The sequence below is a fragment of the Sinocyclocheilus grahami genome, unplaced genomic scaffold (genome assembly GCF_001515645.1).
Source record: "Sinocyclocheilus grahami isolate Dianchi unplaced genomic scaffold, SAMN03320097.WGS_v1.1 scaffold361.1, whole genome shotgun sequence".
Taxonomy (NCBI): domain Eukaryota; kingdom Metazoa; phylum Chordata; class Actinopteri; order Cypriniformes; family Cyprinidae; genus Sinocyclocheilus; species Sinocyclocheilus grahami.
The window spans coordinates 958,244-971,143 of record NW_015505540.1 but is presented as its reverse complement, the minus strand read 5'-3'; the positions used below and the strand labels follow the sequence as shown (position 1 = coordinate 971,143).

At 36.7% G+C, this 12,900-nt stretch overlaps 1 protein-coding gene across 1 annotated transcript; it reads left to right on the top strand.

Annotated features, from left to right (window-relative positions):
• The first annotated feature begins 2,908 nt into the window (after positions 1 to 2,908).
• Positions 2,909 to 12,900, top strand: LOC107549038 (CDK5 and ABL1 enzyme substrate 2-like). Its single transcript, XM_016229946.1, has 9 exons — positions 2,909 to 3,435; positions 6,169 to 6,261; positions 7,958 to 8,035; positions 10,081 to 10,177; positions 10,374 to 10,554; positions 10,988 to 11,085; positions 11,435 to 11,541; positions 12,082 to 12,286; positions 12,699 to 12,900. Exons 1-9 carry the CDS (start codon positions 2,909 to 2,911, stop codon positions 12,837 to 12,839), a joined length of 1,527 nt encoding a protein of 508 aa, XP_016085432.1. The 3' UTR covers positions 12,840 to 12,900.

Genomic DNA, 12,900 nt, shown 5'->3' with positions numbered 1-12,900 from the left:
ACAGGGATCAGACTTTGCAAGAAACATTCTTTATGTTAAAAAAAAACTGTTTACAGTTATCTAGGTCTCTTTTCAGGACATTTCCGCTCACCTTTCAAGTGAAAAATTGCATATCACTGAAAAATTTGGGATTTCTTTTTTAAATGTTCTCAAAGGACATTTGTGTCATAATGGAAATAATGGGTCTGATGCTGAAAAAGGGCTGAGTGCACCTTTAAAGAGGATTGAATGAATGTTCATCTCAAGAACAAAGAACCCTGATCAATCCGATTTATTATATCCCTGTAATAGGAACGTATGGTTATATCGCAGTATTTCAAACATGTCTAAGCTAACAAAGATTATGAGTTCACATTTTAAAGTACTTGTATGACAGCTGAAGGGAAAGAAAAAATCCTATGGCATATGTTCACATGTTTCAAAATAGTTCTCTTTTTAGGATTCATGAAAAGTTATCAGCATTATGAGTATACCATTTTAAGTCATTTACATAATTTGGTGCAATAATACACTTATAAATGTTTGGATAGTGAAAATGTTGATGGATATGAACAAATCCATACAGTATCTTCAGTATCTTTATCTATTACTTTTACATTTTATTTAAAATTTAAATTAAGATAATGATACATTTGGCCATCAATACCAACTACATATCATCTACCAACTGTTTTTTTCTATCTTTCTTTCTTTCTTGACCCTGTTGTGTACAAATGACTAAGAACATAGTATTTTGCATTGACTGACTATTGGGCTGTTAAATAGAGAGAAGATGAATAATCTTGGGTTTGTGATGTGTTTACTGATATCATGTTATTGCTAAGTCCATTAACCCATTGTAACTCTTTCACATTTCACTTCTTGGCATAACCATTATGTATGTCCATTTGTGTTACCATGTTGGTGCTAGCTGGAACACCTCAGCACAGCCATGTATGCTGTACTTTATCAAAGTGGATCATACTCGTTCACTCTGGTTAATGTTGGTTAATTTTGCCATAGACACGCTAAAAGACTTTAAGCCTTACACTGCACCTGCAAGACTGTTGCTGTCGACTGTAAAAAGGATGTCGATCTTCAGCCATGTGTTTTATTTGGACAATAAAGAAAGCAAAATTGTGTGTTTACTGACCTGACCAAAGCATCAACTGAAAGAGTGTCTTGTCATCTTAAGTTAAATGAAAACTGAGATATAGTAGCATTATACCGCAGCTGTTGTTGTTTTTTTTTCATTTGAACACTCATTCCAAAACTAAGTACAGCCACTACAAGTCTCAGCCAATGATTTTTATTTGATGTATACTGCACTCACGTGGAAACCAGCTGAATAGCAATGAGGAAGGTAAAAACATTCATATTAGATTAACTATTCCTTTACAGTTGTTTTATTAGAACCACTGTCAGTTTCAGGGGGTATGCATTTGTCTGGATTAGCTGTTAAAAATAAAATAAAATAAAATACTCCAGAAAAGATTTTGAGCACACCGGTTTAGACTAAGGTTAATTCCCCACAAACAGTGGACCAGTCGATTATGAAATATTAGCTCAAGCCTTATTACATCACATAATGTGGAACTGCAAGTATTGCAACATAGCAATAGTAATCTCAGCCATTCATTACCTCAACAATCTTAAACAAATGCATTTTATGGATTTGGATATGTATTTAAACAACATAAAGGTAATTCTTTAGGAAATAATTCTGAGGAATATTATTGCAAGGCTATTAAGAAATTATGATTATGCTCCTGCAGCCAACATTTTATATGAAGAATCCAGAAATTACCTTCCCCCCTCCTTTTCTTTATCCTATTTCATTATCCCATGAGCTTTTGCAGAGGTCACACTGGATATTTACGTAACAGAATGAACCATACAGATACAATACTTTAACTCCTGAAACTGAAACTTAGCGCTGAGCAAAGGCTTATGCTAACCAGCATTGAATTTTACAGCATCATGTGGAACATATAAAGAGATTGTGTCATTACCATACAGAGCAGTGTCTAGTCAAACATTACAGTGTGAATACAACTAGAAATTGCATAAATGAAAACTCATGATTGCGCTGACCAAGACTAGCTATACCACATTCAAGAAAATTTGGTTTTTGTTGCTTGTGAAGATTTGTTGCTATTTGTGCTATTGTGTACATTTTGTTCAGGCAAACATGTTCCCTGACAAATTAGATAGGATGAATACAGAGGGGTGCTTCCTGATAGTTAAGGGTGAAATTAATGCTGATTTAATAAATAAATGTATCATTTTATAGGCTATTATGTAATTGATATAGGCCTAATGGTAACACTTTACAATAAGGTTCATTAGTTAACATTAGTTAACTACTTTAGTTAACATGAACAATACTTCTACAGCATTTATTAATCTTAGTTAATGTTTATTTCAACATTTACTAATGCATTATCAAAATCAAAAGTTGTGCTTGTTAACATTAGTTAATGCACTGTGAATTAACATAAACTAACAATAAACGCCTGTATTTTCAGTAACTAACATGAACAAAGAAGAATAAATACTGTAATTTTACTGTATTGTGCATTGTTTGTTCATGTTAGTTAACACATTAACTAACATTAACTAATGGAACCTTATTGTAAAGTGTTACCGAAATAATATACAAATATGTACAATTATTAAACTCAAGTATTATTCTCATTATTTATCAAAGAGAGCAAAAGATGCCTGTCATATTTCCTATGTCCTCCTGTACGTTTGAAGCAAAATTATTGTACAAATTTATGAACCAAGACCTCTCGTCCAATCCGCTGAGACAAAGACTCATTTATATGCAAGTGTCATGGATTTGAACCAATAGGGTGTCAGGGGGCGTGACCATTCCCTCAACCGGTCTAATAGGTCTGTCTGCTTTTAGCTTACTCACAGTAGAATGGCGGCCGCTGTCTGCGGTCCTCGCGGCTGTCCGAGGACCAATTCAGCCAAACCACACAAAGAACACCTGCGAAAAAGCCGGGATTCCCGTCGCAGACAAGCAGCACTGTTGTTTCTCACCAATATATCTTTGGACGGACGACCGGTTTATGACCTAAGCAATGGAATCGTTGGCCCCAGGGAAGCCGAGAGCCTGTGTGTGGATGTCGGCGCGGCGGCGGCGGTGACGGGTCCCCCTCTGGCGACACCTATCAGCTACGGAACCTTCACCCAAGTGCCATCCATCAGCGAGGGAGCAGCGACCCCTCTACCGAGGACTAACACTTACCCTGGTCCTCTGAGTCCTCCTCCAGCATTTATTCAAGGGAGCTGCGACGTTTTCACGGAGGATGGACGAACAGATTCTTTGTCAGTCCAGGCACCCCCGCTTTCACCGACCTCTGGACCGCTGAATCCGTTTTCAGGATCCAGTAAATCACCCAGCCAATTCCCGGGCTCTAATCCTGTTCCTGATCCGCGCCAAAGGTGAGTTTTGTTTTTGTCATGCAGGTTGGTAAACAATGACACTCGTTATTCTCTGGCTGGCATTGTATGCACAAATTACACCATTCATAACAAATATAGAGTAAATGTGTGATGCAACCTTCATTTGTACAGGTGTCATCTGTCATTAACAATTGTGAATTTATATTTGTTTATGAAAGCTATGTTTATTCCCAAATCGTTTCACGGTTTTGTTTTTATGACACGTGAATAGAATGTTTATCTGGCCTGTTGTTTACCAGTGTTTACCTTCGATTATGACTTTTGAAGCAGTATTATAAACAGTATTACAATACGAGAAACAAAACAAAACTAACAAATCTGTAAGAGGAATGACTGACTTCCGCCTTATTGTCTAACGTTACAACTTTCATTTTCATCTTTGAAGAGAGGTATGGTTTTCTAGGCATGAGTTTGACTGGAAATATTTCTGCGACATTTTTTTGAGACCTGTAGATGAATAGGTCGGGGTGGGACTCATAAGGACTTCTGTTTTCGAATAAATAAGGGTTGCGTTTTCTTTTGCAATACTTTAAATGAAAAATGTTTGGACAAATAAATCCAAAACCATAATGTGTATCTGTTCATTCGAGAATCGGACATTTCGTGTAATTAGATCTCCGATATTTACTGTGATTCTCAATAGGAACCGACTCAATAGGAAATCGGACTACTCGGGTCGCGCCATATGTTTTGTGATTCATTAAAAGAATCGAATTATAAAAGTCATTCATTCATTCATTCATGAACCTGGCTATTTTGTGCGAATTTAAAGGACCTTGCGGTCCTCGCGGCTGTCCTAGGACTAATTCAGCCAAACCACACAAAGAACACCTGCGAAAAAGCCGGGATTCCCGTCGCAGACAAGCAGCACTGTTGTTTCTCACCAATATATCTTTGGACGGACGACCGGTTTATGACCTAAGCAATGGAATCGTTGGCCCCAGGGAAGCCGAGAGCCTGTGTGTGGATGTCGGCGCGGCGGCGGCGGTGACGGGTCCCCCTCTGGCGACACCTATCAGCTACGGAACCTTCACCCAAGTGCCATCCATCAGCGAGGGAGCAGCGACCCCTCTACCGAGGACTAACACTTACCCTGGTCCTCTGAGTCCTCCTCCAGCATTTATTCAAGGGAGCTGCGACGTTTTCACGGAGGATGGACGAACAGATTCTTTGTCAGTCCAGGCACCCCCGCTTTCACCGACCTCTGGACCGCTGAATCCGTTTTCAGGATCCAGTAAATCACCCAGCCAATTCCCGGGCTCTAATCCTGTTCCTGATCCGCGCCAAAGGTGAGTTTTGTTTTTGTCATGCAGGTTGGTAAACAATGACACTCGTTATTCTCTGGCTGGCATTGTATGCACAAATTACACCATTCATAACAAATATGGAGTAAATGTGTGATGCAACCTTCATTTGTACAGGTGTCATCTGTCATTAACAATTGTGAATTTATATTTGTTTATGAAAGCTATGTTTATTCCCAAATCGTTTCACGGTTTTGTTTTTATGACACGTGAATAGAATGTTTATCTGGCCTGTTGTTTACCAGTGTTTACCTTCGATTATGACTTTTGAAGCAGTATTATAAACAGTATTACAATACGAGAAACAAAACAAAACTAACAAATCTGTAAGAGGAATGACTGACTTCCGCCTTATTGTCTAACGTTACAACTTTCATTTTCATCTTTGAAGAGAGGTATGGTTTTCTAGGCATGAGTTTGACTGGAAATATTTCTGCGACATTTTTTTGAGACCTGTAGATGAATAGGTCGGGGTGGGACTCATAAGGACTTCTGTTTTCGAATAAATAAGGGTTGCGTTTTCTTTTGCAATACTTTAAATGAAAAATGTTTGGACAAATAAATCCAAAACCATAATGTGTATCTGTTCATTCGAGAATCGGACATTTCGTGTAATTAGATCTCCGATATTTACTGTGATTCTCAATAGGAACCGACTCAATAGGAAATCGGACTACTCGGGTCGCGCCATATGTTTTGTGATTCATTAAAAGAATCGAATTATAAAAGTCATTCATTCATTCATTCATGAACCTGGCTATTTTGTGCGAATTTAAAGGACGTAATCAAATTAAAAACCAAAGAAGTTGTACTGTCTGATTGAACAAAGTTATTAATTAATCATTAAGAGTAACAGAAATGTTTGACAGTTATATGCAGGTTAATGAGTGAGCTCTCCATCCTATTTGCCTTTGTATTTGCCTTTAAAAGTAATTTGTAACCGTGACAACAGAGACAGTGATTAGGGAAACCCATAGAACAGATGGAAGGTTTGTATGATGATAAGATATCACTGCTGTCAGAGTAGATAATAAGGGGGCTGCTGAGTCAGTCAAAGAAGTATAGCCAAGGCCATCATCAACCAGTCATAACAAGCTTTAGCTGCATGTAAACCGAGCCTCATGATCTCACTACAGTACATGTGCACATCATTTCCTTTTTGCCTTTTTTTGTTTCTTGCCTTTCATCTCTCTCCTGTTCTGTTCCCCCTCACCCTCTCATCTTTTTATGTAAGGTCTGCTGATGCACTGATGCTGGACGGGCGACCTTTAAGCCTTTATTTATAGTCAAAGGCTAAAAGATTATGCTTTTGCTTCAATTTAATCCATCACAGTTTTTCTCGAAGTGTATACAAATTGAAGTCACATGTATTTATCTCTAAATTGTATTACATTCTTTCTTGTTGCAGGACACGTAACCTCTCTGGGTCTCCAGGACCAAAGGTTTCCAAGAAGGTGCATTTCATCAAGAATATGAGACAGTATGACACTCGAGGGAGCAGGTGAGTTGGCAGGTGTGATATCGTTCGGGAAATATTTTCCCTGTGAGGAGGAGCTGTATTTGTTTTGTTATCTTTTTGAATAAATAATCTGTATATGCAAAATCAATTTAGACCAGGGGTCTTCAAGCTTTTTCGAGCTAAGGAGCCTTGGAGCACAAATAAAACGGAGTTGCTTTTTGAGCCTGGCCAATAATACGTTACCATTGTAAAATTGTATATCAAATTAATACATTACATATTCATTTCAATACCTTTTAATGAAGGAGGACAATGAAACATTACATTTTAACTTCTTAACTTTTAATTCTTTAAAATTAACTTATTAACTTAACGTAAATTTGTTGAATACCTTTTATTTTAATCTTATTTTATTTTTAGAAATGATTTCAAACAGTAATTGTTCCTCTGTTGAAGACCCCTAATTTAGGCTGATCCTTTATTAGCACTTTCTATCAATTTTAGTTTTTTGTTTGTTTGTTAATTTAAAAAACAAATAATCTTGTTTAATGCATTTATTTTATTTTATTTTAAATTTTCAGAAATTATTTTAAAATATAATTGGTCCTCTGTTAGGCTAGTCCTTTATTAGCACTTTCTTATAAATAACTTTTGTAGGATGGAGGCACTCAGATAGTCCCATGCTGGACTCATGTCAGGTAAGGTGAATATAAAAAATAGATGCTGGACTGTTTCCTCAGGCAATAAAGTTATTTGTTATATAACTGCCGTGTGCTCTCATGCTAAGTGAAACAGTGCAGCTTCAGACGGACTCTGTGATTCTTAGTTAACTTAATAACTGGCATAAGTACTCACTGAGATAATGGGGGATAGATATGTCTGCCTACACGAGGAACAACTGGGCTGAATTAAATTAATCTTGAATGGAACCTTATATAGAAATGGCATTTTCTGAAAGTAGGACTGCACCTTGGCAAGAACCATTAAAATGTAATGAAATTCAGTTACGTAAGATAAAAGCTTTCAAAAGTGTTTCCTCCCTGATTCCTTTTCTTTCTCCCTCCAACTTACTTTCCCCTTCTGGTAAAACGTGCCGTAAACCCAGTTGGCTCTTTTGACTTTTTTTTTTGCATTATAACATATGATTTATATACAACCTTATTTGGTGATGAATTGTATATGGATTGAGGAAGAAAAAAAGACCAAACACTGTGCAGATTCCCCTTTCAAAAAAAGAAGTGTTATTTTGATATGATATTGTATTTTACGCAGAATTATACACCCCTTTTCTTTTTTTACCCGACATGCATTTCATCATCAACCATGAAATCATGCCTTCACTTACATTCACCCCCAGCCTCATGACATCCGCAGTGATGTAATATAGACCCTTTGACCTCATTGAGCACATCCTGTGTCACAAGCTGCTGACCTGATAATTGTGATGTTGTTCAGCCCCCTGGGAAATGTGACGGGGTTTGTTCAAATTAGATTTGGTCCTGTTGATCAATCTGCTACGACATAGAAAGCTACATGCTGCTTTAATTTAATAATGAAGAATGGATTGACTTTTTTTTTTTTTCTTGCCGAGTTTTGTCGCCAATGTCATTCCAGGGCTATAAGATCTCCCATTTGCTTTGTGCTGCAACTTGTGACCCATATGCACTTGTTGTGGTGTAAACATGGCTGGTGTACTGATGTTGATGTTCTGTGTGCACTTGACATCTGTGTCCTGCAGGGTTGTGCTGATCTGTGCCAAGAGATCCCTGTGTGCTGCTTTCTCTGTATTGCCCTATGGAGAGAGTTATCACATCAGGTACAAAGCCACCACAGTCAGCCAAACAACTCATTTCATATCATGCAAACCCATACATGAGGGACGGACAAATCAGCTGTTCTTTTCTTTCTTTCTTTTTTTTTGTTGAAATTTGATGAAATATGATGTTCCAAATTAAATTAGCCTATTAATTTGTAATGGAAGAAAATATCTTGAGGGATTTTCACAAAGTTTAATTTAATAATGAAGAATGGATTGACTTTTTTTTTTTTTCTTGCCGAGTTTTGTCGCCAATGTCATTCCAGGGCTATAAGATCTCCCATTTGCTTTGTGCTGCAACTTGTGACCCATATGCACTTGTTGTGGTGTAAACATGGCTGGTGTACTGATGTTGATGTTCTGTGTGCACTTGACATCTGTGTCCTGCAGGGTTGTGCTGATCTGTGCCAAGAGATCCCTGTGTGCTGCTTTCTCTGTATTGCCCTATGGAGAGAGTTATCACATCAGGTACAAAGCCACCACAGTCAGCCAAACAACTAATTTCATATCATGCAAACCCATACATGAGGGACGGACAAATCAGCTGTTCTTTTCTTTCTTTCTTTTTTTTTTGTTGAAATTTGATGAAATATGATGTTCCAAATTAAATTAGCCTATTAATTTGTAATGGAAGAAAATATCTTGAGGGATTTTCACAAAGCCGGATGGTCAGTGTGAAAATTGCACTGATGTTTTCAAATAAATTATTTTCATGTACACTACTGTTAAAAAATGTGGGGTCAGTAAGATATTATTTAAAGAAATTAACACTTTTATTCAGCAAGGATGCATTCAGTTGATCAAAAGTGACCGTAAAGACATTTATAAAAGTTTTTATAAATAAATTTTCTTTTGAACTTTCTATTCACCAAAGAATCCTGAAAACAAAAACAAAGCCAGGTTTCTGCAAAAATATTTACAACTGTTTTCAACATAATAACAAAAAAAATTTTTGAGAACCAAATCAGCATATTAGAATGATTTCTGAAGGGTCATGTGACACTGAAGACTGGAGAAATGGCTGCTGAAAATTCAGCTTTGCCATCACAGGAATAAATTGCATTTCAAAATATATTAAAACAGAAAACAGTTCTTTGTAGTGATATTTCTCAATATTACTGCTTTTACTGTATTTTTTATCAAATAAATACAGCCTTGGTGAGTAAAAGAGACTTCATTCAACATTAAATTCTTACTGACACCAAACTTTTAAATTTTTCATTTTATGATCACATCAAATTTTCCATGATCTTTTAAAAAGGGATTTTGATGTAGTATGCAAATATGCTGTAATTTGCAAAACTCAGAACATCCTCCCCAGTCCAAAAAGAGCATTTTATTAAAGCTTTATTACATTTTCTGAATTGGATACATAGGATAAATGTAACCCAACAGAAAATCAGCTGCATGAGTCTTAGAGGAGCGTGAGTCTTTCACATTTGAAAAAAGGTGTTTCCTAATGGCACAGCAGAAAAAAAAGAATAATTAAAAGGGAAAATTTACATTTTTACATTTGAAAAACCTCAACGTTTTAAGTGGACATCTGGGAAAATAATTAAATAATATAAATATATGATATGGCTCCATTAATGTAAGATTTAGATGTACATACATACAGTAAATAACATGCATAATGTGTCATCCAGCTTTGTGCAGAACTCCAAGTGAGTGATTAGATTTTGGTTTGGGCAGTCCAGAGATCATAGTGATTTGTCCACCTGTCATACACCCAATCACATCATTCACATAAATATGATTTAATTTTTTTATTTAGTCAGTGTGCTTTATCACTTCTTAAAGATGTGCTGCTGTATCATTTTAAGCTTTAATATAATGACGTACTGTATTTACAAATAGACCAGCTTATAAACAGTGAACTGCAGCCTGGTGCTAGTATATTAACAGACTCTGTTTGTGTCTTTTGCACCAGACAAACAGCAATAAGACAGAGGATTCTTTGTCAATAATCTGAATAAAATAGATTATTTCAGTACAGGGAAGTGTTATTAAATTCTGATTATTAATAATTTATCTACCCTCTGCAGTGACTCTAAACTAGAAGCCCAGAGACAGAGACACTCTTCTGGTGGGGGAGTTGATATGGTCCCTGGACTGGAGGGAGTGGAGGTGGACTTTGGAAAGGTATTCCTCTAAGAAGATTGAGCAAAGACGTGATTATGTGCCTTAGAAACCTTCTTGTTTGTTTATTTGGTGTAGTATTGCTGTCTGTTTTAAAGCATCATTGTGCAAGGTGCAATACCGGGTCACTGGGTGTGTGTTTTACGCAATGCATATGTTTGTGTTTATACTGATAGCCCTGGAATGTTTTGCATTGCAGACAGTATCATATGCCCGTTTTCTGCTTCCAACTAATGCCTTGGTCAGGCAGAAGAGCAGCGGCCCACCTGACATCTGTACAGCTCAGATGCCAGTGTCTCGCAACCGTATTAACGGGCAGAAGAACTTCACCCCTTCTAGAATCAACAGCGCAGCTGGACAAGATACTTGTGTGTTACATGGTCAGATAATTATTTAAATATTATTACAATTTAAAACAACTGTTTTCTATTTTAATATATTTTAAAATGTAATTTATTCCTGTGATGGCAAAGCTGAATTTTCAGCAATCATTACTCAGTCTTCAGTGTCACATGATACTTCAGAAATCACTCTAATATGCCGATTTGCTGCCCAAGAAACATTTCTTATTATCATCAATGTTGAAAACAGTTGTGTTGCTTAATATTTTTGTGGAAACTGCATTTTCTTTCAGAATTATTTGATGAATGGAAAGTTCAATAGCACAGCATTTATTTGAAATAGACATCGTTTGTTACATTATGAATGGCTTAACTCACTTTTGATAAATATAATGCATCCTTGCTGAGCAAACATATTAATTTCTTTAAAAAACAGAAAAACAAACGTGTTTAATGTTGCAACTCTTGGTAGGTGTGGACGAACTATCAGACTATGACCCCAACTTACTCAGTGACCCCCAGTGGCCTTGTGGGAAGCACAAGCGAGTCTTAATTTTCGCATCTTATGTGGTAAGCTCCTTGATTGAACAGTTTGAACCAACACCGTTTCAATAATCTCTTCTAACATGATGCCAATGAAAAGGCTTTGCAAGGACATCTGAGTTGCACTACAGCATGATAGTGATTCATAATCCTTGAACCCAGCTTATGACCTATATCAGATCACATCAGCATGTCATGTGATTACCCTAAGGGCTACCCATAAAGGCATGAAGCATGATATCTTATGTATCACAGCTGACTAGGCTCTAGCTGTAAAAGTTGAATATTCACAGTCACCATTGTGTTTTAGCAGCCATAAAAAAAAACATAATTTTTTTTACGACACCTATAATGTGACTCTCCTTGTCCCCTCCAGACTACAGTTATTGAGTATGTGAAACCATCTGACTTGAAGAAAGACATGAATGAGACATTCAAGGAGAAGTTTCCTCACATAAAGCTGACACTCAGCAAAATCAGAAGGTAAAGTTTTTATGTAAACTAAAATGGTTAAATACCTCATTTGTTTTGCTTTAGGACCATGTCTGTTAGGAAATTTAATTGTGCATGTTTATTTCTTATATTTCTATGTGTAAACTTACCATCATCTTTAAAAACAAATCTTGCAAATCTCAAAAAGAATATGTATTTTTCATACTGTACTTTATAATGTTGAGATGCCTAAATTTGCTTTAAGGCTATTCATTTTATTTCCAATGTTTTGTTTTGTTTTTACACAATGATATTGAATTGAATATTAATATTGACCATTTTTCAGTTATCGGCTACAGTAAAAAAATTATCGACTTATTGTATCAGCCAGAAATTTACTAAGTGCATGTTAACACGGGAAAGAAATGGTGCCCATGAAGCTATTTTTATGGGGTCTTTTAGCACATAGCACTATCACAATCACATTTTAGATTTGGCTGAATGAATTAACATACAACATGGGCATCTTGTTAATTGGTCCTAATTAAGTTCACAAACTACTACTTCTCCTCTATTTAATGTCCACAACAGTTTGAAAAGGGAGATGCGCACGGTGAGCGAAGAGTGTGGCCTACAGCCGGTTACCGTAGCAATGGCTTATGTTTACTTTGAGAAGCTGGTTCTGCAAGGGAGGCTGAACAAGCACAACCGAAAGCTGGTGTCTGCTGCTTGCGTTTTATTAGCTGCCAAGATCAGCAGCGACCTCAAGAAACAAGAGGTCAAGCAGCTGATCGATGTAAGTGTCTTACTGCTTTGGATGTTCATTTAATTCAGAGACTTAACCGTTCTTTATAGGTATATGTGACCCTGGACCACAAAAGCAGTCTTAAGTCGCTGGGGTATATTTGTAGCAATAGCCAAAAATACATTGTATGGGTCAAAATTATCGATTTTTCTTTTATACCAAATATCATTAAGATATTAAGTAAAGATCATGTTCCATGACGATATTTTGTAAATTTCCTACTGTAAATATATCAAAACTTAATTTTTTATTAGTAGTTAAATAGTTTTGTGGTCCAGGGTCACATATGCTTTATGTTTTCTTGGTCATATTATTTTTTTAATATGATTTATGTACTGACTTTCCCTCTCTCTTTCACCCAACCCATTTCTTCTCTTTTTTTGATCTGCCTGATCCTGAACAGAGGTTGGAGGAGCGTTTCCGAATAAATAGCAAGGAGTTGATTTCCCTGGAGTTCACGGTTCTGGTTGCCTTGGAGATGGCACTCTACCTCCCAGACAGCAAGGTCATGCCTCACTATCGCAGACTTGTGCAGCAGGGCTGAAATGGAGAGGGCCCTTAAAGGGATAGTTCACCCAAAAAATGAAAACTCTGTCATCATTTAC

Coding starts and splice junctions, on each gene's coding strand:
- LOC107549038 (XM_016229946.1), top strand. CDS start 2,909: ATGGCGGCCGCTGTCTGCGGTCCTCGCGGCTGTCCGAGGACCAATTCA. Junction 3,436..6,168: donor GTTCCTGATCCGCGCCAAAG/GTGAGTTTTGTT, acceptor TTCTTGTTGCAG/GACACGTAACCTCTCTGGGT. Junction 6,262..7,957: donor TATGACACTCGAGGGAGCAG/GTGAGTTGGCAG, acceptor TGTGTCCTGCAG/GGTTGTGCTGATCTGTGCCA.